This window comes from Salmo salar, chromosome 19, assembly GCF_965601325.2.
Source record: "Salmo salar chromosome 19, fSalSal1, whole genome shotgun sequence".
Lineage (NCBI taxonomy): Eukaryota > Metazoa > Chordata > Actinopteri > Salmoniformes > Salmonidae > Salmo > Salmo salar.
In genome coordinates, this window is record NC_138309.1 from 15,327,221 (window position 1) to 15,354,200 (window position 26,980).

A 26,980-nucleotide genomic window follows, 5' to 3' on the forward strand; every position below is an offset into this window, starting at 1 on the left:
GACCAATAGTGACGCAGTGAGAAATTATACGTTGGATTTCTCCAAACAGAAGTGGCTTATTTGTGAAGTTATTATATGCACTACAAAGTCTTCCATTGTATAACAGTATGTCTTAAGGAGTTCTCTAACAAGTGCACATCAACGCTCCGCTTTGAACCTTGAAAACCTGGTGAGACAACAACAGCAGTGTCTCTCCAGGGTGCCTTTCATCTCGCTGGGCATTTATACTCCTAACACCCCTCCATCTAGCTTCCAATAGAGGGGTGCACTCTAAATAGCTTATCCTTTCACAATCAAGGTTCATGAGAGGGTGGAGAAATGCAAAGACTTCAAATCAGGTGGAAAAGTAAGATTAAGAGTTAAGAGCGAGCTTGTTGTCATGACCTTCGGGCATGTTCAAAATGGATTTTCCCACAGAGCATTGCAAAGTGAGTCATTATCATTGGAACTCTAAATAAAACAGAGAGATGGGATGGAAGACGACAGGTCGTGAGATGACTCGCACACACACATACACACACACACACACACCCACACACACACACACACACACACACACCTGTGTTTCTCGCATCTCTATAATATGAACTGACTAAACAAATCATGGACAGGGTAGAGATGAGAAATGAGACAGAATCTAAGAGCAGTCAATCAGAAAGTAATCTTCCACAGCACGATAGCTATAGTACATGAGATAAAACAATGTTATATTTCTGTGATACAAAATACAGATACAGATACCTCTATCTTACATTTGTAAGTACATGCAATCTCTTTGTAAAACATGTACTGGGCTGGAGAAGTGCACCACCATGCTCTGCAGACAGGTGTCTTTGACCTGTGTTGAAATTATCACCTTCCCACTGCAGTCTGTCAGGGAGGCTTAGATAAAAGTAGTATCCCTATCTGATCCCAAATGATAATGTCTTTAAAAAATCTGACACGAATCCCTTGCTCTAGGTACCGCAGTCATCCATACCTCTACAGCAGGTGGCTGTGGTAGCTACTGCTGGCTACTGGGGCAGACATAATGTGCAGAACTAATTGTAACGCCAACATAACACCAATTGGCTACTGTCGGACAGTCTAACAAAAGCAAAGTTGGCCGGTTAGACTGAGTTATCCATTTAACATCCTATATGATATTTACAGTTGAAGTCGGAAGTTTACATACACCTTAGCCAAATACATTCACAATTCCTGACATTTAATCCTAGTAAAAAGCACTGTCTTAGGTCAGTTAGGATCACCACTTTATTTTAAGAATGTGAAATGTCAGAATAATAGTGGAGAGAATGATGTATTTCAGCTTTTATTTCTTTCATCACATTCCCAGTGGGTCAGAAGTTTACATAAACTCAATTAGTATTTGATAGCTTTGCCTATAAATTATTTAACTTGGGTCAAATGTTTTGGGTAGCCTTCCACAAGCTTCCCACAATAAGTTGGGTGAATTTTGGCCCATTCCTCCTGACAGAGCTGGTGTAACTGGTTTGTAGGATTCCTTGCTCGCACATGCTTTTTCAGTTCTGCCCACAAATGTTCTATAGGATTGAGATCAGGGCTTTGTGATGGCCACTCCAGTACCTTGACTTTGTTGTCCTTAAGCAATTTTGCTACAACTTTGGAAGTATGCTTGGAGTCATTGTCCATTTGGAAGACCCATCTGCAACCAAGCTTTAACTTCCTGACTGATGTCTTGAGATGTTACTTCAATATATCCACATAATTTTCCTTCATCGTGATGTCATCTATTTTGTGAAGTGCACCAGTCCCTCCTGCAGCAAAGCACCTCCACAACATGATGCTGCCACCCCCATGCTTCACGGTTGGGATGGTGTTCTTCGGCTTGCAAGCATCCCCCTTTTTCCTCCAAACATAACGATGGTCATTATGGCCAAACAGTTCTATTTTTGTTTCAGCAGACCAGAGGACATTTCTCCAAAAAGTACGATCTTTGTCCCCATGTGCAGTTGCAAACCGTAGTCTGGCTTTTTTTTATGGTGGTTTTGGAGCAGTGGCTTCTTTCAGGCTATGTCGAAATATATAGGACTCGTTTTACTATGGATATATATACTTTGTACAGGTTCCTCCAGCATCTTCACAATGTCCTTTGCTGTTGTTCTGGGATTGATTTGCACTTTTCGCACCAAAGTACGTTCATCTCTAGGGGACAGAACGCATCTCCTTCCTGAGCAGTATGACGGCTGCATGGTCCCATGGTGTTTATACTTGCATACTATTGCTTGTACAGATGAACTTGGTACCTTCAGGCGTTTGGAAATTGCTCCCAAGGATGAATCAGACTTGTGGAGGTCTACAATTTTTTTTCTGAGGTCTTGGCTGATTTATTTTCACTTTCCCATGATGTCAAGGCCTTGAAATACATCCACAGGTACACCTCCAATTGACTTAAATGATGTCAATTAGCCTATCAGAAACTTCTAAAGCCATGACATCATTTTCTGGAATTTCCCAAGCTGTTTAAAGGCACAGTCAACTCAGTGTATGTAAACTTTTGACCCACTGGAATTGTGATACAGTGAATGATAAGCGAAATGATCTGTCTGTAAACAATTGTTGGAAAAATGACTTGTGTCATGCACAAAGTAGATGTCCTAACCAACTTGCCAAAACTATAGTTTGTTAACAAGAAATTTGTGGAGTGGTTGAAAAACGAGTTTTAATGACACCAACCTAATTGTATGTAAACTTCCGACTTCAACTGTAGATGTAATTTAGAGCAACATTAATTCATACATATTGTGTATAGTGAGTAAAGGGAGGTTGAGCTGCGACTGAAAGCTCCTAACATTAAGGAATTGTTACAGTGAGAGAAATTGTGGTGTAAATTGAAGAGTTAACTTCTCTAGGGTAGGGGGCAGTATTTTCACGTCCGGATGAAAAGTGTGCCCGTAGTAAACTGCCTGCTACCCAGACACAGAATGTAGGATATGCATATTATTAGTAGATTTGGATAGAAAACACTCTGAAGTGTATGTCTGTGAGTATAACTGAACTCATATGGCAGGCAAAAACCTGAGAAAAATCCAACCAGGAAGTGGGAAATCTGAGGCTTGTAGTTTTTTCAAGTGATTGCCTATCTAACACACAGTGACTTAGGGTTCATTTTGCACTTCCTACGGCTTCCACTAGATGCCAACAGTCTTTAGAAAGTTGTTTGAGGCTTCTATGGTGAACAGAGAGCGAACAAAGGAAGTTGGAAGTTGTTGACTCAGGAAAGGACATGAGTTCATTGGAGCGCATTCACGTGAGAGGTAGCTGTGTTCCATTACATTTTTCAAGACATTGGAATCGTCCGGTTGGAATATTATTGAAGTTTTATGTTAAAAAGGACCTAAAGATTGATGCTATACATCGTTTGACATGTTTCTATGAACATAAATAGAACTTCTTTTGACTTTTCGTCGTGAAATTTTCGGCGTGCTTCCTACATTTGGAGTAGCTTACTGAACGCGCTAACAACAAGGAGGTATTTGGACATAAATTATGGACTTTATCGAACAAAACAACATTTATTGTGGACCTGGGATTCCTGGGAGTGCATTCTGATGAAGATCATCAAAGGTAAGTGAATATTTATAATGCTATTTATGATTTTAGATGACTCCAAAATGGCGGGTATCTGTATTGCCTGCTGTTGTTTTCTGAGCGCCGTACTCAGATTATTGCAAAGTGTGTGTCACGCCCTGACCAGGTGAACTCGGGTATATTGGGTCAGGGTGTGTCATGTTAGGTATTTTTTCATTGGTTTGTGTTTGGTTTACGTTTTAGCCTTGTGTAGGCTCTAGGTGGGTTATTTCTATGTTGGGTTCTGTCGATTCCCAATCAGAGACAGCTGTCGCTAATTGTCTCTGATTGGGATCACATTTAAGTTGCTGTTTTCCCCACGCTGTTTGTGGGGTGTTGTCTCTTTGTTTGAGCACGTAACGTATCTGCATTTTTCTTGATTTTTGTGTACATGTTTAATTCCAGTGTGTTGAATAAACATGTGTTCGCTCCCAGCTGCGTTTTGGTCCGCTTCCTCGTCACCAGGCGACGAACGTTACAGAACACCCCACCGAACCAGGACACAAGCAGCGGGAGGAAAAGGAGCGCGAGAGATGGGCTCGCGAGGGGAAGGAGTTCTGGACCTGGGAGGAGATAATGTCGGGGAAAGGACCCTGGCGGAAGGATTCCCAGGTCGAGGAGGTAAAGCCAGCCGGTAGACGGAGTCGCAGGCGGCGGTCGAGGAGGCCCGGAAAACACCCCCAAGAACATTTTTTGGGGGGGCTAATGGGGTGGTCCGGAAGGGCAGAGGAAGAGCCCAGACCACTGCTCTCGTGGGGGATGACGGAGGAGGAAGAGACGAAGATGATGAGGCAGTTGATTGAGGACCTGCAGAGGGAAGATCTGGAGGAGGAACCATGGTATGCGGAGTTGCGCGCTGTGTCGCCAGTGCGCCCGCACAGCCCGGTGCGTCCGGTGGACATGCCCAGCACATGCCGTGCTAGGATGGGCATCCAGCCAGGACGAGTGGCTAAACCGGCTCCACGCTTCAGGTCACAAGTACGTGTTCACAGTCCTGTCTGGCCCGTCCTTGCTCCCCGCACCAGGCTAGTGGTGCGTGTCCACAGTCCTGCCCGCACCAAGCCATGGTATGCGGAGTTGCGCGCTGTGTCGCCAGTGCGCCCGCACAGCCCGGTGCGTCCGGTGGACATGCCCAGCACATGCCGTGCTAGGATGGGCATCCAGCCAGGACGAGTGGCTAAACCGGCTCCACGCTTCAGGTCACCAGTACGTGTTCACAGTCCTGTCTGGCCCGTCCCTGCTCCCCGCACCAGGTTGGTGGTGCGTGTCCCCAGTCCTGTCCGGCCCGTCCCTGCTCCCCGCACCAAGTCAGTGGTGCGTGTCCCCAGTCCTGTCCGGCCCGTCCCTGCTCCCCGCACCAGGTTAGTGGTGCGTGTCCCCAGTCCTGTCCGGCCCGTTCCTGCTCCCCGCACCAGGTTAGTGGTGCGTGTCCCCAGTCCTGTCCGGCCCGTCCCTGCTCCCCGCACCAGGTTAGTGGTGCGTGTCCCCAGTCCTGTCCGGCCCGTCCCTGCACCAAGTCAGTGGTGCGTGTCCCCAGACCTGTCCGGCCCGTCCCTGCTCCCCGCACCAGGTTAGTGGTGCGTGTCCCCAGTCCTGTCCGGCCCGTTCCTGCTCCCCGCACCAGGTTAGTGGTGCGTGTCCCCAGTCCTGTCTGGCCCGTCCCTGCTCTCCGCACCAGGTTAGTGGTGCGTGTCCCCAGTCCTGTCCGGCCCGTCCCTGTTCCCCGCACCAGGTTGGTGGTGCGTGTCCCCAGTCCGGCCCGGCCCGTTCCTGCTCCCCGCACCAAGTCAGTGGTGCGTGTCCCCAGTCCTGTCCGGCCCGTCCCTGCTCCCCGCACCAAGTCAGTGGTGGGTGTCCCCTGTCCTGTCCGGCCCGTCCCTACTCCCCGCACCAGGTTAGTGGTGCGTGTCCCCAATCCTGTTCCGGTCGACGGCTCCGCTCCGGAGCCTGAGCATGCCGCTCCACAGTGGTCCAGTCCGGGCCAGAGGGGTAGGGTTAAGGTGAAGGCGGGGGAGAGAACACGCCCGGGGCCAGAGCCTCCACCGAGGGTGAGGCGCCCACCCGGGTCCCCCCCCCCCCTAATAGACTTAAGTTTGGTGCGCCGGGAGTACGCACCGTTGGGGGGGGGGGGGGTTCTGTCACGCCCTGACCAGGTGAACTCGGGTATATTGGGTCAGGGTGTGTCATGTTAGGTATTTTTCATTGGTTTGTGTTTGGTTTACGTTTTAGCCTTGTGTAGGCTCTAGGTGGGTTATTTCTATGTTGGGTTCTGTCGATTCCCAATCAGAGACAGCTGTCGCTAATTGTCTCTGATTGGGATCACATTTAAGTTGCTGTTTTCCCCACGCTGTTTGTGGGGTGTTGTCTCTTTGTTTGAGCACGTAACGTATCTGCATTTTTCTTGATTTTTGTGTTCATGTTTAATTCCAGTGTGTTGAATAAACATGTGTTCGCTCCCAGCTGCGTTTTGGTCCGCTTCCTCGTCACCAGGCGACGAACGTTACAGTGTGCTTTCCCCGTGAAGCTTTTTTGAAATCTGTCACAGCGGAGATGTTAAGGAGATGTTTATCTATAATTCTTTGAATAACAGTTTAATATTTTATCAACGTTTATGATGAATATTTCTATAAATTGATGTGTTCATTCGGAAGTTTTTGAAGGAAAAACATTTCTGAACATTACGGGCCAATGTAAAAATGGGGTTTTTGGAAATAAATATGAACTTTATCGAGCAAAACATACATGTATTGTGTAACATGAAGTCCTATGAGTGCCATCTGATGAAGATCATCAAAGGTTAGTGCTTAATTTTAGCTGTATTTCTGGTTTTTGTGACGCTTCTCCTTGGTTGGAAAATGGCTGTGTGGCTTTTCTTTTTTTAGGCGCTGTCCTAACATAATCTAATGTTTTGCTTTCGCCGTAAAGCCTTTTTGAAATCGGAAAATGTGGTTGGATTAACGAGAGTCTTATCTATAAAATGGTGTATAATACTTGTATGTGTGAGACATTTGAATTATGAGATTTTTGTCGTTTTGAATTTGGCGTCCTGCTATTTCACTGGCTGTTGAATAGTGTGTCCCGCAGCATCCCACATACCCAAGAGAGGTTAACAGGAAAGAGTGAGAGAGGGAGGGAGGAGTATTCCCTCAGGGATCAGGGTGATAATCCTCTTGGTTTCTGTAGTCTTATCTAAAACAGGAACGTTTGCGTGAGAGCATAGGCGAGGAGACTACATACAGTACTGTACCATTCCTTTCCAAAGGATCCCATTCTTTCCCCTCAGGGCACGTGACAGTGTGCGTTTCTGTACGAGGAGACACTGGACATAAGGAGCTAGTTTTCAAGGACAAGACAGAGAGTATTTAATATATGCAATATGTGTCAATAAGCAGAGGCTTTTATCCGAAGTACAACCTTGTCATTGCACAATTGCCAATTGAGCCACAAAGTTGACTAATGTTTCGATAATATTTAGTCTGTATGACGTACCCAGAAAGCGAAAGGTCCTGCGCACCAGAGGGTTGAGGTAGCAGCAGTCTCCTGTCAGCATGGTCTTCTCCTGACTGTCCAGCTCTTTGGACGAGTATTGTATCAAGAACAGGACGGTCTCTGAGATCATGATCTAGAAAAGAAAGGGGAACAGAAAAGACAAATGGATGATAAACAAATGAGTATATTCTTCTAAGTGTTGAATCATGAATCAAATATGGTTTAGTCGGTAAATTCATACATACTGTAACTCCCAACACACACACACACAGACGCACATACAAACACAAAAACACAACAAAACAGCATCATAATCTCTCTGAGAGACTATGTACACTTCTCAATGGCTGACATCTGCAAGGCACCAGCGGTATTAACGGAAAACATATCGAAGGAGAGGAGGGCTCTACTTAAGGCACTTCTCGTTACTGAGAGATGAGAACACACTTGTTTGTGTGCGTCTGTGTATGTGCGTGGGCGTGCATGTGAGTGTGTGTGGTCATTGGGGTTAAAAGGTGAGCAGAAGGTGAATTCCTATTTAAAGCCAGAGCTTGACACAGTACACTTGATTATCAACAGAATTACAACCCAGTGTGTGTTGTCAGTTATACAAAATACCCCTAATTCAACACTGATGATCTAGAGTGGGTGTAATAATATGATTCCAACACTGTTAAAAACAAAAACAAATGATAGCATGTATGTTTCATTGGTGGAATTTACAGTATAGCTTAAAGGCATAAAGATAATTCCTGTCGATGCCTGGTTCTTCAATCCATGGGTTGGGATGAGAGGTTATTCTAAAAAAGTGATATCCTTGAGCTGTTAACATTTACAGAGGAGTAAAACTGTATAATTATAATCACATTTGCAGTTGCCATTGGTGACAGATGGTGAGGAGTGAGAGAGGTAGAGAGCAGAAGAGAGAGAAGAGGAAGAGAGAGTGAGAGAGAGAAGAGGAAGAGAGAGAGAAGAGGAAGAAATAGAGAGAGAAGAGGAAGCCAGAGAGAGCGAGAGAGAGAAGAGGAAGAGAGAGTGAGAGAGGGAGAGAAGAGGAAGCCAGAGAGAGAGAGAGAGAGAGAGAGAGAGGGAAGAGGAAGAGAGAGAAAGAAGGGAGAGAGAAGGGAAGCTAGAGAGAGAGAGAAGAGGAAGCTAGAGAGAGAGAGAAGAGGAAGCTAGAGAGAGAAGAGGAACAGAGAGAAAGAGAGAAGAGGAAGAGAGAAAGAGGGAAGAGGAAGCTAGAGAGAGAGAGAGAGAGAGAGAGAGAGAGAGAGAGAGATCTAAACTCATTAAATACTGTAGATGGTAGGGATATGCATCTTTCCCTTTCAAGATGATTTGATAGGTATCTAAGTGCATGGGCTCCAATAGGATAGAGGAAAGATACGTTTTAGTTTGAAACTATTTGGTGCAATTCGGTTTGATTAGAGAGCAAATCGATACGATTTGGTTCAATGCGATAGGATACTATTTGAGGCATTAACGTTTGTTGCATAAACACATACATTTTTCATTCTAAATTAAAATCTTCTACTGATGGAGCTCATGAGCTGGGTCTCTCTGAGCTGGATCTGATGTATGATGTATGTCTATGGTATAATTAGGCACCTGAGCTGAGCCATAAGAGAAAATGGGCATCTACCACCCCATTATCTGATGTGGGGGGGCAATGCTTGCTTTTTGTCCACCCACTTTTAATCTGAAATCCCCCACTAATACATTTCACATTTTTGCAGATTAAAACTGTTTGAGCTAGTACTCTACCAATATTTGTCAATGACATTGCTAATGAATATCTAGCACAACTTTGGATTTCACCCCAATCTCAAAATTTAGAGTACAGTCGTGGCCAAAATTTTGAGAATGACACAAATATACATTTTCACAAAGTCTGCTGCCTCAGTTTGTATGATGGCAATTTGCATATACTCCAGAATGTTATGAAGAGTGATCGGATGAATTGCAATTAATTGCAAAGTCCCTCTTTGCCATGCAAATGAACTGAATCCCAAAAAATCATTTCCACTGCATTTCAGCCCTGCCACAAAAGGACCAGCAGACATCATGTCAGTTGTTCTCCCGTTAACACAGGTCTGAGTGTTGACGAGGACAAGGCTGGAGAACACTCTGTCATGATGATTGTGTTCGAATAACAGACTGGAAGCTTCAAAATGAGGGTGGTGCTTGGAATCATTGTTCTTCCTTTGTCAACCATGGTTACCTGCAAGGAAACACGTGCCGTCATCATTGCTTTGGACAAAAAGGGCTTCACAGGCAAGGATATTGCTGCCAGTAAGATTGCACCTAAATCAACCATTTATCAGATGATCAAGCATGTCAAGGAGAGAGGTTCAATTGTTGTGAAAAAGGCTTCATGGCACCCAAGAAAGTCCAGCAAGCGCCAGGACCGTCTCCTAAAGTTGATTCAGCTGCGGGATCGGGGCACCACCAGTACAGAGCTTGCTCAGGAATGGCAGCAGGCAGGTGTGAGTGCATCTGCACGCACAGTGAGGTGAAGACTTTTTGGAGGATGGCCTGGTGTCAAGAAGGGCAGCAAAGAAGCCACTTCTCTCCAGGAAAAAACATCAGGGACAGACTGATATTCTGCAAAAGGTACAGGGATTGGACTGCTGAGGACTGGGGTAAAGTCATTTTCTTTGATGAATCCCCTTTCCGATTGTTTGGGGCATCTGGAAAAAGCTTGTCAGGAGAAGACAAGGTGAGCACTACCATCAGTCCTGTGTCATGCCAACAGTAAAGCATCCTGAGATCATTCATGTGTGGGGTTGCTTCTCAGCCAAGGGAGTGGGCTCACTCACAATTTTGTCTAAGAACACAGCCATGAATAAAGAATGGTACCAACACATCCTCCGAGAGCAACTTCTCCCAACCATCCAGGAACAGTTTGGTGACGAACAATGCCTTTTCCAGCATGATGGAGCACCTTGCCATAAGGCAAAAGTGATAACTAAGTGGCTCGGGGAACAAAACATCGATATTTTGGGTCCATGGCCAGGAAACTCCCCAGACCCTAATCCCTTTGAGAATTTGTGGTCAGTCCTCAAGAGGCGGGTGGACAAACAAAAACCCACAAATTCTGACAAACTCCAAGCATTGATTATGCAAGAATGGGCTGCCATCAGTCAGGATGTGGCCCAGAAGTTAATTGATAGCATGCTAGGGCGGATTGCAGCGGTCTTGAAAAAGAAGGGTCAACACTGCAAATATTGACTCTTTGCAAAAGAAATCCTTTGACACTTATGAAATGCTTGTAATTATACTTCAGTATTCCATAGTAACATTTGACAAAAATATCTAAAGACACTGAGGCAGCAAACTTTGTGAAAATTAATATTTGTGTCATTCTCAAAACTTTAGGCCACGACTGTAGATGTTTGGAAGTCTTTAGGAGTGAGCTTCTCTCCTCCACTTCGGCCATGCAGTGCGGGTAGCAAAAGAGATGACTGTTCTTGTTATGAAATTATCACCTTTAGTCTGTATATCTAAAATCTAACGACAGTAAACCCCAATCAGCAGATATAGCCAGATTAGATTTGTGTCTTGCAGGTATCTTTGGCTACTTAAAGCACAATTTTCAACAGTACATCTGATATTCATAACCTAGCAAATTACATTGGTTGTCAATCAACTGCAAGATCAGGTATAGGCCTACCTCTCGTTGGTCAGCGCACAAAGTTGCGCACAGCGTGCAGTTTGAATAAGCTCAGCATGCAAAATGACTTGTAGATCAAAGATTGTCAACACAGTTACATAATATGAGCGAAACATTTTAGTGAACTGGCGATTCGTAACATTTGAATCGATTTTCTGACATATGCATGCTACATTTGGATATATTTTGGGTTCCGCAGACACACAAATCTTAAACATTTGAACAGGGGATAATGCATATCAGTGAACTGATAGATCCCTAGTAGATGGGTTTGCAGTATTTGGTTTGCTATCATTGTAGTCCTATTTAAAATGTATCAATTGGGCACACCACTTTTTAAATAGATATAAATACATTTCCAGTCTGTTTCGGTAGACTTCCAGCCACTGCGCTACTGCTAATTAGCAATGGACCGCAAAACTACACTACCTTCAAACTGCACACAGAGACATAACAATGGTATCCATGAATTCATCTGACTCTAGGTAAGTAGAACAAGTGCTCGATTTCAAAAATCTCGCACTGTCCCTTTAAACCTGCAACCTTGTGGCTTCAAAGACCATACACACGTACGCACGCAGACACGCGCACAGGTTCCCAGGTTGCTGTTTCCGCTTCACTGGCCACACAGATGCAGCAGGACCTGTCAGGGAGTTCAGTACTGAATGGGCCGCCAGGGAGTGAAAGGGTTCAACACCGGAGCTTAGGGTTGTACTGTTTCCCCCCTAGCACAGGTGCTGCTGCCATGAGTGATTTATTTAACACTACTCTGGTGGGGAGAGAGAGAGAGAGAGAGAGAGAGAGAGAGAGAGAGAAGAATGAGTGAGTGAGTGAGTGAGTGAGAGAAGAATGAGAGAGAGAGAGAGAGAGAGAGAGAGAGAGAGAGAGAGAGAGAGAGAGAGAGAGAGAGAGAGAGAGAGAGAGAGAGAGAGAGAGAGAGAGAGAGAAAGAAAGAAAGAAAGAAAGAAAGAAAGAAAGAAAGAAAGAAAGAAAGAAAGAAAGAAAGAAAGAAAGAAAGAAAGAAAGAAAGAAAGAAAGAAAGAAAGAAAGAAAGAAAAAGCTAAGGTCTGCTGTATTAGGTCCCAGTTGAGGATACAGTGATAAAGAGCCTTCATCCTCCTCCTCCTGCTCCTCCTCCTCCTCTCAGGGGAACAGAACAGCCCAGGGCATTACTGAGGCCTAGCACTACCAGAATCGGTTACATCTAGGTTACACACATTGTACTACTCTCGAGGCCAACTACGCCACTTCATCAACATTCTCTATGTGCTTCACTGTCTCAAGTTTCTTTTGTTTACTTCAAAATATCTCTTTAAGGGTATATAGTAAAGAATATGATTAATGAGGATATAAAATACTATGCTACAGCAGCATAGCTATTTCATTGACTATACTACACAGTATTATTACTACACTGTGATCCTTGTGACCTGAACTGGTATCAACCAGACCTGGGTTCAAATACATGTATTTGTTATTTAAATGCTTTTTTTCTGTGTATTTCAGTCTTTTGAAATTCAAGGCCCAAAACAAGTACTTTAACTTGAGTATTTGAATGTTTGTTTTGTAAAAATAAAAAAAATAGTCAACCAAAATTGTATTTCAAATTATTTTTCAAATACTATTTTCAAATACATGGGTTAAATGCATTGGAGTGTATTTGAGTCATTGTATTTGAGTATTTTCAAATACTTTCCAATTTTATTTCCAAATGCATTTTACTATTTAACTACTTGTTTTTTTTTAAATAAAGGTTGTCTGAATACTTGTTTTGAAATGTATTGAAAAGTAATTGCAATACCTGAAATAGTATTTCAACCCTGGTCTGATATTAATCACCTTTGGACAGTGGGATAATTCTATCCAATGGTATTGAATCATTGCTATCTGTTATCTACTTTACAATCTGTCATCATCAAGGCAATAACATCCATTGCCTACAACAGGCATTAAAAGCACACATGAAGTAAAAATTGTCACATCTTTGAAATAATGTAGAGTTTGGTTTGATCCTAGCATTTATTCTATTTATTCAGTCGTGGCCAAAAATATTGGCACCCTTGCACTTTTTTCAAATAATGCAACATTTCTTACAGAAAACTGTTGAAATTAAAACATATTATGGTATCCATGTACGTATGTCTTTGGTTTGCAGTTTAACAAGACAAACAAATCTGAATATTCTACTAAATGTTAGCTTAATCCTTGTTCGAATGGTGGCCACACAGATTCAAGTTGACCTTCAGACGCAAAGTACGACAGTTTCAACTCGCACCGTCTGTCCTCAACTCAATGAAAGGGGGTTATACGGTAGGAGACCCTTGGGGGACTGCAATTTGCAAAAACACACCGGAACATGAGAAAATCCTTCTGGGAGAATGTCCTGTGGACAGACGAGAACAAATTAGAGCTTTTTGGTAAAGCACACTATCTCTATGTTTACAAAAAACTAAATGAAGCCTTCAAAGAAAATGACACCTTCCCTACAGTCAAACATGGAGGAGGTTCAGTGATGTTTTGGGGTTACTTTGCTGCCTCTGACACTGGGTGCCTTGAACGTGTGCATGGCATCATGAAATCAGGAGAATACCAAAGCATTTTGAAGCGCAATGTCAGACCCAGTGTCAGAAATCTGGGTCTCCGTTGAAGGTCATGGGTCTTCCAGCAGGACAATGACCCCAAACAAACTTCAAAAAGCACCCAGGAATGATTCAAGATAAAACGCTGGACTGTTCTGAAGTGGCCAGCAATGAGTCTAGATTTAAATCCCATTGAAAACTTGTGGAGAGATCTGAAAACAGCAGTTGGGAGAAGGCACCCTTCAAATATGGGAGAACTGGAGCAGTTCGCATAAGAAGTGTGGGCCAAACTGCCAGTACAGAGGTGCAGGAAGCTCATCGATGGCTATAGGAAGTGCTTGATTACAGTTATTTTGACAAAAGGCTGCACTACCAAATATTAAGTCTAGGCTGTCAATAATTTTGTGAATGCCATTTCTGTTTATTTTCTGATTAAATGGATATATTATGTTCTGAATTAAAAACAAAGGTTCTGTAATATTAACAGTGAAATAAAGAATTGTGGAGATGAAATACTTTGATCAATTTCAACTTATTTTTGGGGAAAATTGTGAGTTACTTGAAAAAATATTTTTGGCCATGACTGTACTTACTGTCCTGTACTTATGGCTGTTACGGTGACCGTATTACCGCCATGCGGGCGGTCACGAGTCATGACGGCAGGCGAATTCCACGTGATCGTTTAGTCACGGTAAATAGGCTTTTCCATGCTCTGATGCTGCTGATGGTCATTGGTAGCCTACCAAACTTGCTAACTGCCTGGTACTCCGGACTCTACTGTCCCTCTAATCACTCTGACATCACTGCAAATGTAATCGAAAATCTAATCAAACACTTCATGAGAGCCTATGAGCTCATGTTGCGCAACATTTCTATAGGTTATGCAATTGCATGAGAAAACAGAGTGATGGCCTCTATTAAAAAGAGCAGGATCTTATAAGATTTCTATAGGCTAGGCCTACTATATTCATTTCTCAACTTTCCTAATATTAAGCACATTGCTTCTCTTTACAACAGGAGTATAGCCTATCTGTTTGGCATGAAAATGAACCATGTGAAAAGCATCCTCTGTTCACTATTTAAGGGCATAGAAGACATGTATTTTTTTCCGCGGCCCCTGTTTCGAGACAGGTGCATGATAACGGTCAATTCTAAATCAAAACAAATCTCACACATATATTATTTAGTATATGTAAATACAAGATTAAATCAAGAATAGTGTGAGGCGTGAATGATACCCAAATCATAGTCGCACACATCATGTAGCCTAGCCCATAAACCTATATGCTTTGATAAGGTTTGTGAAGAGGCCAAATAACTTCTTAACTCTTAAGGATGCACCCCTTTTTTTAAATGTTTGCCTAAAATGACATACCCAAATCTAACTGCCTGTAGCTCAGGAACTGAAGCAAGGGTATGCATATTATTTATACCAACTGAAAGGAAACACTTTGAAGTTTGTGGAAATGTTACATTAATGTAGGAGAATATAACACATTACATCTGGTAAAAGATAATACTAAGAAAAAACATGTGTTTAAAAAAAATAATTGTACTTTGAAATGCAAGGGAAAGGCCATAATGTATTATTCCAGAACAGTTGCAATTTAGATTCTGGCCACTAGATGGCAGCAGTGTATGTGCAAAGTTGTATACTGATCCAATGAACCATTGCATTTCTGTAAAAATGTTTGTCTCAAGACTGCCAGAATGTGCCTAATTGGTTTATTAATACATTTTCAAGTTCATAACTGTGCACCCACCGACACTGTAGAGGTTAAAATCAAGCACATTAATCTGCTTTACAACGGTCGTAGAGCCTAAGTGGCATACATACACAGCTCGTGAGTTTGAAGTTTGGGGAAGATCATTTTCACCATAACAATGCACCTTTATAATAAAAGCAATACATGCATAATCGCATTTGTGGTCACTTTTGACAATGGTGTTTTCCTGCTAATGGAATATTGTTGCTTATAGCCTACTACCGTGTGCGCATTGGTGTGCTTATAATGGGAAGAAATAGTTCATCAACATTTTAAGCTAAACCTTCTAATCTGTGGTGTCAGGCTCATTGCTTAAAACAGTTTTTTTGATGCTAGTGGTTGAATTAATTTGGGATCTATCGCATCCCACATCTGTCTGAGACAATCTCACACAGAATAGAATAGGTCAACTTTTGTACTATGGGGAATAGTAGATTGACATTGGCTAGTGCTTTTGCTGTTCGGTAGGCCTACTCATCTTGTTGGCTAATGAAAAGTAAATGTGGACAGTTCTTCAATATGCACGTCGGAATTGGATAAGGACACGTGCAGTTTCGTCCCCGATGTGTCTGTCTTCATTTGTAGCCTGTAAAAAAGACCCGCTCACGTGACAGTTAGCCATGTGAGTGAGAGGTGTTTCGGCACGCAGCCGGGAGAAGGGAATTATAATTATTATATTCAGTCAAGGGCACAACGGCCACTGTCCGCTAAAGGCATAGAGTTTTTTAGGAGGCATTACGGCCACACGAAGGGGATGCAGCCGGGAAATTTGAGTCATTATCAAGTCCTTGTCAAATTGTGAATGAGAGACTGATGAAGTGTGTACAGCAGGCGCAAAAAACAAAGCAGAGCTCATGCCTTTCATGCGACTTTTTTCAAATCATTAGTCGCATGAACACAGAAATAGGTTTTTAGAACAGCACATAAATTGAACACAGAAATTAGAAAAGCACAAACATAAAAATTCTCATTACATATCCTTTCTATTTTATTCATATATGTTCAATTGTATTTTTCATACTATAAAATAATGCTGTAGCTGTTTACTTACCCCCACAAACCGATGCTGGCACTAAGACTGCACTCAACGAGCTGTATAGGGCCATAAGCAAACAAGACAATGCTCATCCAGAGGCGGTGCTCCTAGTGGCCGGGGATTTTAATGCAGAAAAACTGAAATCTGTCTTAACTCATTTCTACCAGCATGTCACCTGTGCAACTAGAGGCGAAAAAAAACTCTAGATCACCTTTACTCCACACACAGAGATGCATACAAAACTCAAACAGGAAGTACCAGCGACGCGCTCAATACAGAAGTGGTTCGATGAAGCGAATGCAAAGCTACAGGACTGTTTTGCTGGCACAGACTGGAATATGTTCCAGAATTAATCCGATTGCATTGAGGAGTTTACCACATTAGTCACCGGCATCATTAATAAGTGCATTGACGACGTCATCCCCACAGTGACCGTACGTACATATCCCAACCAGAAGCCATGGATTACAGGCAACATCCGCACTGAGCTAAAGGCTAGATCTGCCAATTTCAAGGAGCGGGACACTAATCCAGAAGCTTATAAGAAACCCCGCTACTCCCTCCGATGGAACATCAAACAGGCAACGCGTCAATACAGGACTAAGATTGAATCCCACAACACCAGCTCTGACGCTCATCTGATGTGGCAGGGCTTGCAAACTATCATGGATTACGAAGGAAAACCCAGCTCTCAGCTGCTCAGTTGATCCTACCAGTCAAGCTAAATGCCTTCTATGCACACTTTGATGCTAGCAACACCGAACCATGCATAAGAGCACCAGCTGTTCTGGACGACTGTGTGATTACGCTCTCCGTAGCCGATGTGAGTAAGACCTTTAAACAGGTTAACATTCACAAGTCCGCAGGGCCAAACAGATAACCAGGACGCATACTCAGTGCATGAGCTGACCAGCTGGCAAGTATCTTCACTGATATTTTCAACCTCTCCCTGACCCAGTCTGTAATACCTACATGCTTCAAGTAGACCACCATAGTCCCTGTGCCCAAGAACGCCAAGGTAACCTGTCTAAAAACATGTCCAAATCTCCCCATAGCATTCACATATGTATGCTTTGAAAGGCTGGTTATGGCTCACATCAACTCCATTATCCCAGACATCCTGGAACAACTCCAATTCACACACCGCCTCAACAGATCCACAGATGACGCAATCTATATTGCACTCCATACTGCCCTTTCCCACCTGGACAAAAGGAACACCTAAGTAAGAATGCTGTTCATTGACTACAGCTCTGCATTCAACACTATAGTACCCACCAAGCTCATCACTAAGCTAAGAACCCTGGGACTGAACACCTCCCTCTGCAACTGGATCCTGGACTTCCTGACTGCACGGCTGCGCATGACTAACACCATCATTAAGTTTGCAGACGACACGACAGTGGTAGGCCTGATCACAGACGACAATGAGACAGCCTATAGGGAGGAGGTCAGAGATCTGGCAGTGTGGTGCGATGACAACAACTTCTCCCTCAACGTCAGCAAGACAAAGGAGCTAATTGTGGACTACAGGAAACTGAGGGCCGAGCACACCCCCATTCACATCAACAGGGCTGTAGTGTAGTGGGTCGAGAGCTTCCCGGTGTCCACATCAGTTCCCCGATGTCTACATCAGTTCCCCGATGTCTACATCAGTCATGAAGAGGGCACGACAACACCTCTTCTTCCTCAGGAAGCTGAAAAGATTTAGCATGGGCCCTCAGATCCTCAAAAAGTTTTACAACTGCACCATTGAGAGCATCTTGACTGGCTGCATCACCGCTTGGTATGGCAACTGTTTGGCACTCGACCATAAGACACTGCAGAGGGTAATGCGTACGGCCCAGCACATCACTAGGGATGAGCGCCCTGCCATCCAGAACCTCTATACCAGGCAGGGTCAGAGGAAGGCCCATTGTCAAAGACTCCAGTCACCCAAGTCATAGACTGTTCTCTCTGCTACTGAAATGGAAAGTGGTACCAAAGGGCCAAGTCTGGGACCAAAAGGCTCCCGAACAGCTTCAACCCCCAAGCCATAATACTGCTTATTAACAGTTAATCAAGTGGCTAGCCTGACTATTTGCATTGACCACCTTTTTACTTGCACTGGCTGTCTTTCACCGGCTCTATGAACACTCACTGGACTCACACTATAACATATACTACACTGACACTCCAACACACACACATACACTACATGCACCGCTCACACACACAAAACACACATGCATATTGACGCCACACACGCACTCACACATAGACACACTTTCACAATCTTTCGCACTCTTCACATACACTGCTGCTACTCTGTTTATTATCTATCCTGATTGCCTAGTCACTTTTACCCCTACCTACATGTATATATTACCTCAATTACCTCAACTACCTCGTACCCCTGCACATTGACTCGGAACTGGTACTCCTTGCATATAATCTCGTTATTGTTATTTTATGGTGTTACTATTTCCTTTAAAAAAATTGCAAATGTTTCTTAATTTTTAACTCTAAATTGTTGTGAAAGGGCTTGTAAGTAAGCATTTCACAGTAAAGTCTACACCTGTTGTATTCGGCGCATGTGACAAATAAAATGTTATTTGACTTGATTTCTTTGCTAAGCATTGGAAGCCTGGCCTGAAAACATCCCTGGTCTTTGTGGGTGAATCTGTGCTTGAAATTCACTGCTCGAAGAAGGGACCTTACAGATAATTGTATGTGTGGTGTACAGAGATCGGGAAGTCATTATAAAATGAATGTGGAAAAAGTCAAGGGGTGTGAATACTTTCTGAAGGCACTGCACATAGCACTTATAACTTATTGGGGACTTAGTATGTAGTACATATACCTGGCTGGTAGAACTGAAACCTGATATTATGTTGTAGAGCAGCTTATCTTCATTTACTGATAATTCTCTGAGTTAAATTGGCTTCATGCTAAGATATGACACAAACTGCATTGCTCACCCTGTCACAATCATAATACCACTTCTTATTCCATAACCACAGTGCCTATAGCTTAAATTACAGTCAAAAGCAATTCCAGTATGTTACAGTCTCTCAGTAATATGAGGACAGCAGTTAAACTAGTTAATGTGGCTGTCTGTGTCTGCTTAGACTGACATTACTAGGCTGTTTTACGGCGTTTTGCTCAGCTGGCGTTCTACGTTTTGCTGATGTGATGTGAATGTAGTTATTTCCTGGTTGGTGTTCGGCCTGGCCCGGCCCTGAATCGATACTGTCTTTAACACTATCAAACTGAAATGTGTGTGTGTGTGTGTGTGTGTGTGTGTGTGTGTGTGTGTGTGTGTGTGTGTGCCACCATTGATGTGGAATCCAATACTAACATTGCCCCATGCTGATGCAGAGGTGTATGTAGTTTAACACACACACACACACACACAGCTGTGAGCTGAGATGCAGATGGGTAACGGTCACTTTGCTACCCAGTAACATCACTAAGCATCGCATAACGTTGACGTGGGAGCGCGACCGCCACGGCCTAACAGGCCACCCACGTCTCCATCCAGACGTCCTTCGCAGCGCTAACACACACACACAAACAAACACACACACACACACACACACACACACACACACATAGAGGAACCGCTAAATGCCAACTACTGTTCCCTTAGCGACTTAGGCCATTTGTCCCAGTTTCCCTGTGACTTCTAAACCCTGTCAGGTCCAGGGTGAAAGGAGAACAAAATGGTGTTTGTTTAACCAGCCCTCTCTCTGATGGCTTAAGTATGACTCAATATGTCTTCATGTAGACCTGAAGTAGTACACCCGGTCTGACCAATTTGTCCATTGTATCCTAATACGTTTGGCACTGAGAGGCTAAGTCACTGGCTGGACGAAGGATATTTGAAGTTGTCCATGCAGTCAGTCAGGCTTCAAGGCAGCCATCAGTCCAATGAGCCAGATCCATCACATTGGAGGTTATTAGTGAGGGTTATTGAAGTGTTTCATATGAGGAAGGATATATATACTCTGAATATTAATCCTTTGAAAGTTAGCTAGCTAGCTGTGGGTGTTGTTGCGCCTTTCTCTTGGGCTAAGTCTCTCTCTCTCTCTCTCTCTCTCTCTCTCTCTCTCTCTCTCTCTCATTACTTTTTAAGCACATCACCACCACACAATGATATCTCATAGCCCTAAGCTAAACTATTGTGTGCCCTGAAATGCTAATCACATGTTCTTCAACGAAGATGGAGATTTGCATATTGGTCATAAATAAAAGATGGCGGTTGAAATTGAGCGTAAGTTTTTTTTTAAACAACAACCAAACCCCAGGGGTTGATAGGACTTGCAGCAGAACAGAATCACTGATCGGTTTGGAAGAAAAATGAGAATGATTTATTTATTTTCAGTAGCCAACAGCCAACCATGATACTCATCAATCCACCATCAAACTGAAATTATGAGCTATGAAGAAGGAGATACCATTGCCCTACATACCAAATATGCTGAATTCAAAGCATTCAATGTGGGCTAAATCAACAACTAGAACAGTAGTACTCTCTTTGAATGAATGACATCATAAAGAAATCGGTGAGAGTTTGAGAAAACTTGTATTTTTCACCCAAAAAGTTCAAACCCATTTAGAAGAAATTGCAGAATGTTTCAATCAGACAATAGGAATAAGCACAAGGCAGACTGCACTGTATCTCTACCTTACATTACTCATGTTGTCTCGTTAAGTGGTGTGTCAAAAGCGAGCACTGTTTTAAAGACATTCACCACCACTCAGCTATGCTCTGCTAAAAAACCTCACTAGAAATTTCACCACTTCTATTCAAGTGGTGAGAAGTTCTGAGTAAACTGTGTCTGAGATCAAACTTTTGCAGTGTAGGGAGAATGCAGTATTTATCAGTGGCTGTGCTGTCGTGTCTGTAGAAATACAGTATCTTACACTGTGTTGCACCTCTGGATAAGTAAGTAGAATAACAAGTACAAGTTGAATTAAAACTTAACTGCAACAGGTCTAGTGTTGCAGACATTTGTTTAATACCATGTGTACTATGCACCATGATGTAGTGTTCCAGGCTAAAGCATGACTGGATTTAAACTTACCCCAGACTTCAATCGCCAATACGCAGTGTTGGCTAAAATGCAATCAATCTCATTTCTCATCAGTTTATCCGCTGAATGTCATTAAATTAGGCACTAACAATGGCAGTGTGTGTGTGTATGTGTGTGTGTGCACATGCATGTGTTGTTTTATTTTGTTTAGAATCGACCACAATGTTCGTGGTCATGTGTTTTTTTGTCTAATTCAAAAGCGCAAACATTCTCTAATCCCATGTAAAGACATTAATCAAACATTAATTATAAACTCTTAATAGTCACATTCCAATATATGATCCACACACCATACTTATAAATACTTATAACCTGATACTTCTAATCTAAACGATAAGAGTATTTACATCTTAATGTGGTTTAAATGTCTGGCGATTATCAAACAAATTGATCATTTTAAAACATTAATATTTCTGGGGGGTTTTGATAATGTCAAATGGCAGTGGACCAATTTCTTAATTCAAAAGATCAATGTAAAGGGATATTGTATGTAGTATTATGCATGGTAGATGTAACAACTATAGGGCACTGCAACTGCCCTGCTCAATCTATGCTGTGTCCCAAAAGGCAACCTAATCCCTTTGTAGTGCACTGTTTTTTATCCCAAATGGTCCCTGGTCAAAACTAGTGCACTGCATAGGGAATAAGGTGGCAAGAAAGTCTGCAGCATATACAGTTTCAGTGTCTACCTGCTGTACATACCAATTACAATATATAGGCAACCCCACGTCTATTAAACTTCAGTACACCTTCTGCCGACCAATCAGAATCCTCTGGTTTTACTTCCACTGTAAATCCAATAAGACATTTCTGAGCAGCACATTTTAAGGAGGCAGTATCTTCTCTGCCAACACTACTTTGTAATAGATCCCCCCCGCACGCACGCACGCACACACGCACACACAATGTGGCAGCAAGAGGTTTTCATCCAGCCTGGGATGGTACTGAATGTGTGATTCTGCTTAGGTCATCATCCGTCTTACAGACACTTTCAGTCAGTTGGCTTAGTGTGTGTGTGTGTGCATCATGTGTACGTGTGTGTACCTGTTACCACAAAATCCCATATTCGGTCAGTGCTATCTCAAATAACGACTAGATTTTCAACATAGAAAATATCAAAGAACGTTTTTAGTATAATACAATTGTATATTTTAGATAACCTCAACATAAGTGAAACTGTAAGCACTTAATGTTGTTCATGAGCATAACAGTTACACTACAACACTGACATAATCATATGTCTCAACACCATCCTACACTTAACAAAGAGTAAAAAAACGTCAGACAAATGGAGAAATGGCGGATGGGATCTGAAATATTTAAATGAAAGCACAATGCATCTGAATGCATTGGAGACTGGAGACGCCCCAAGTCATAACATGAAAGAAGAGTCACTTACAACCACACTCAGTCCAACAGGGAATCCTGACAAGCAGCAACCTCTGAAATATGCCTGTGAGTCTCCAAAGTGATAACCTCTTTCAGGAATAGGGAACAAACACAGCATTGTAGGCTAGAGAGAATGTCCCCTATGAGCATCCTGTCAATCAAATACTTGTCATCTGCAGAGGCATGAATGTCATCATGCATGGAGAACAGTGGCCAGAAACCATATTGGGTTTGGCTTGCAGAAAGAACCATCCTTCTTCATTTTCAACACTTTTCAAATATGAAACTTGACACCCAACACCTTATCATCAAGACTTGAGGCGATGCTCTAAAGCATTATTAAACCTTGTTATTAAATAGATTACAAATTGTGATCATTAGCCTGAGACACAATCCTTCATCAAATATCTGGGGTGGTAAGAGTCAAGCATAGGGTGCCATACTTGGGGTGGCAGGTAGCCTAGTGGTTAGAGTGTTGGGCCAGTAACCGAAAGGTTGCAAGATCGAATCCCTGAGCTGACAAGGCAAGAATCTGTCGTTCCGCCCGTGAACAAGGCAGTTAACCCACTGTTCCTAGGCCGTCATTGTAAATAAGAATTTGTTCTTAACTGACTTGCCTACTTAAATAAAGGTTACACTTAAAAAGAAATAAGTATAGCCTACAGAATTATCATAGTTATACCTGATGTATTAGCCTGCATTCTACAGTGCTTTGAAGGAGAGGGTTTCTGTCATAGAGCCTGCTATATTATCTATGGTTTCTATATTAGGTTCCTGGCTGTTCTGGAAGTGTGTGGGATGCAGCATGTGGGTGTTGTTATTTGTCTATGCAAGAAAAGTCAGGTATAGGTGTCAAAAAAGGAAGAACTCTGTGTACAGTCAGTACCAAGCATGCATATACTGTATAAAAATAACTGGACTATAGCCATAACCTGACCTGTTACTGGAAAATATACCGTCAGTGGTGTTTTTTAAGAAAATCTTTACATTTTACATTTTAGTCATTTAGCAGACACTCTTATCCAGAGCGACTTACATTTCATAAATTTTTTTCCCGTACTGGTCCCCCATGGGAATTGAACCCACAACCCTGGCGTTGCAAACACCATGCTCTACCAACTGAGCCACACGGGACCGGAAGAAGAAAGTATCACTAGAACTACATCACCTATTGACTAGAACACTGAAACTCAACTCTGGACCTAGAAGCCAGTTCCACTGTGTTTTTTCATTGTTCCCCTCTAATCAGGGACTGATTTAGACCTGGGACACCAGATGGTGGCAATTAACTATCAGGTAGAACAGAACCAACAGGCTCCGGCCTTTGTAAGAGTTGAATACTCCTGGACTAGAACACCCTTGCCATAGACCACAGACCTATGCAGGGTCTAAAATGGCACCCTATTCCTGTGCACTACTTTACACTTCAGCCCTCTGGTCAAAACAAAAGCAGTGCACTATATAGGGAATGGGGTGACATTTGGGGCGCACAATACTGTCTGCAAAAGTGCAGAAGCTCCATGTTGACAGCTTGAATGGAATGAGGACATAATCTAGTTAATGAAACCATAAAATAGAGCAGGACATTGCAATAAAGCCTGTCTGGCATCAAAGACGGCATGGCCCCCAAGGTGGTATAATTGAGCCTAGGGAAAATCACATAAATCTGTTTTAAGAGTATTATTGCCCCTATACATGTGGGTTGTGCCACCACTGATGTAAGACTTCTAGCCTTGTGCTGACGTTATAACTAATTTGCATGTTTGATCTAGGCCTTTATGTATCTATGAATTAATTGATCCTGATTTAAAGATACAGAGTACAGTTTCTTGAGGGCCAGTAACATGAAATACCAGTCTGAAGCAACTTGTATAAGCTACAGTAATTGCTTGCTATGGCAACTCGAGACAAGAATCAATTGCTGTCTTCAAGTGTTGTGATTTAAATTCTAAGCACAGTCTATTTTCATCGATTGCATTATGCAAGTTAATAATTTCCAATCGACAAGCAAATTAAACAATTGTAACTGAAATTAGCCAATCGAACGTTAACCTCAGATAAAGAAAATCTGAAAAATGCTAACAGTATAAATCTGGAGCCTATTCAAATATACCCACATCATAGAAATAGTGAATATAGACAAACTCACCACAAGTGTTGGGACCCCTGCCACGAGCGCATATAGTAGAGCGGGAGGGATCGCGCTGGACTCCTCCGGTCCGAGGTACGGCTTCGCGTAGGCATTGTCATAGCAGAAGAACCCTTGGACGTGCACGTTAAACGTGTCTGTGTACTCGAAGTAGTATGCCAGCATGACCGTCCCCGCCATGATCACCAGCTGAAAATAAAGCATGTTCGTCAAAGGAAGAGAAAGGAACATTTAACAATCCACTTCACTGAGGAGAGAAAGCCCCGCCACCTCGGTTTTCATTCCGCCTTCTTCGCCCCTAGCCTAGCGCAGCAGCTTGACCATAGCTCCTGTCAGCCCCACATTTCTCCTACTGCCACTAATGCTCGTTATAAGGCATTGCTGAATGGTGATGTTCACAGAGCCGTGTTCTATCAACCCCGGTTGGTCACTGGAACCGGAATGAACGAGATAGAGATGAAAACGTGTGGATTGGAGGGAGCCTACGCGTGGGTCTGTGTGTTTGTGCGCAGCAGCAGCCGCGCCGCTATTCACCGTGGGCAGCAAATGATGGAAAGAGGAGTGACAACGCACGCACGTTGCTGCTTTTCATCTCTCCTTTCAGCACCCGCAGTGAATGACTCTGAGCAACTTGTTAGAGCTTTAGATTCGCCTCCAAGTCATCTTCACCGCAGTCAGAGTCGTGCGTCAGCATTAGTGCCCTTTGGAGAGATACGCACCATTCCTATTCATTTTCATTATGCGAACGCCCGCATGTGTCCTAAAGACTCCAACAACAGAACACAGTAATCAAAGCTGACGTCAACCACATCAGCCTACTCTACACTCTTGTCCATGCAGTCCAGATATCTATATTATTGTAATTTTGTTGGAGGCATTTGGAGAGATATGCATTTTGTTGGAGGCATTTGGAGAGATATGCATGCATATTCAATTCGATTTTATGCACGTGTTTTCCAAAGACTCCATCAAATGATTAATCAAAGCTGATGTCAACGACTGTTCTGTCGTTGGAGTTTTTAGGTTCGCATAATGAAAATGAATAGGAATTGGCCAGTGTTGATTTTTCATTGTTACAATTCTAGTGTTGATTCAGGAGTTAAATTCACTCTGTAAGATTGAAATTAAGACTCAGTGGTGTAAAAGAACCCCCAGTGTTGGTGTTAATAACCCGATTTATTCCTTTACATTGTGGATCATAAAACAGTCCCATCAAATCCAAGCCAAGTCTCCTTTACCAATCTTGATAGTCATTCTGAATGCGGGTTGCGGGATAATAAAAATGCCAAAGTTTGGATACCCTAACACTATCTGGATTCCAATAGGAATTACACATCACATCACTTTGCAACCCAGCATAAAGTGATATGCAGACCTGATGTGGCCTTTAAACCAAGAGTTTCCTAACACCACTGAGTTAGGATAAAACTAGGACATCAAAGTCCTTATTGTCACGTCCTGACCAGTAAAGGGGTTATTTGTTATATTAGTTTGGTCAGGACGTGGCAGGGGATATTTGTTTAGAGTGTTTCGGGGTTTGTTGGGCTATGTGTTTTGTAGAGGGGTGTTTGTTTAGAGTGTTCTGGGGTTTTGGTTTATGTTCTATGTTAGTATATTTCTATGTTCTAGTCTAGTCTTTCTATTTCTATGTTTAGTTTATTGATTTGGCCTTCAATTGGAGGCAGCTGTTCCTCGATGCCTCTGATTGAAGGTCCTATGTATAGGGGTGTTTTGGTAATGGGAATTGTGGGTAGTTATTTCCTGTTTAGTGTATGTAGCACCTGACGGGACTGTTTAGTGTCGTTCGTTCGTTTTTGTATACGTGTTTCTTTTGGTTTTTCCTTCTTTTATAATAAATAATAAGATGAGTATACATTTTCCCACTGTCATGTCCTGACCAGCAGAGGGTGTTGTTGTGTAGTTTTGGTCAGGACGTGGCAGAGTATGTATGTTCTGGGTGTTGTATTTCTATGTGGGTCTGTGTGGCTCCCGATCAGGGACAGCTGGTGATCGTTGTTCCTGATTGGGAGTCATATAATTAGGAGTATGTTTGTCACTTGGGTTTGTGGGTGGTTGTGCTAACACTGCTAGTTTTGGTATGTACGTAGCATATTAGCCTGTTGTTTTTGTTTATTGTTTTTCCTGTGGATACTTTGCTCTTATACATTAAAAAGATGAGTATCTACATATCACCTGCTGCAGTTTGGTCTCTTCAACACGGCTGCAATTA

The 26,980-nt window shown here is 42.8% G+C and overlaps 1 protein-coding gene across 4 annotated transcripts in view; it reads right to left on the reverse strand.

Annotated features, from left to right (window-relative positions):
• plppr5b (phospholipid phosphatase related 5b) overlaps positions 1 to 26,980 on the reverse strand; it is a 118,258-nt gene that overhangs the window by 53,253 nt on the left and 38,025 nt on the right. For 2 of the 4 annotated variants that reach the window (XM_045702120.2, XM_014157383.3), the window contains exons 3-4: positions 24,751 to 24,939; positions 7,081 to 7,213 (exon numbers count right to left, since the gene is read on the reverse strand). In XM_045702120.2, coding sequence (XP_045558076.1) covers positions 7,081 to 7,213; positions 24,751 to 24,939 — 322 coding nt within the window. Of the gene's footprint in view, positions 1 to 7,080; positions 7,214 to 24,750; positions 25,450 to 26,980 lie in introns of those variants that run through there. The other 2 variants (XM_014157386.3, XM_014157388.3) reach the window with 2 other exon arrangements.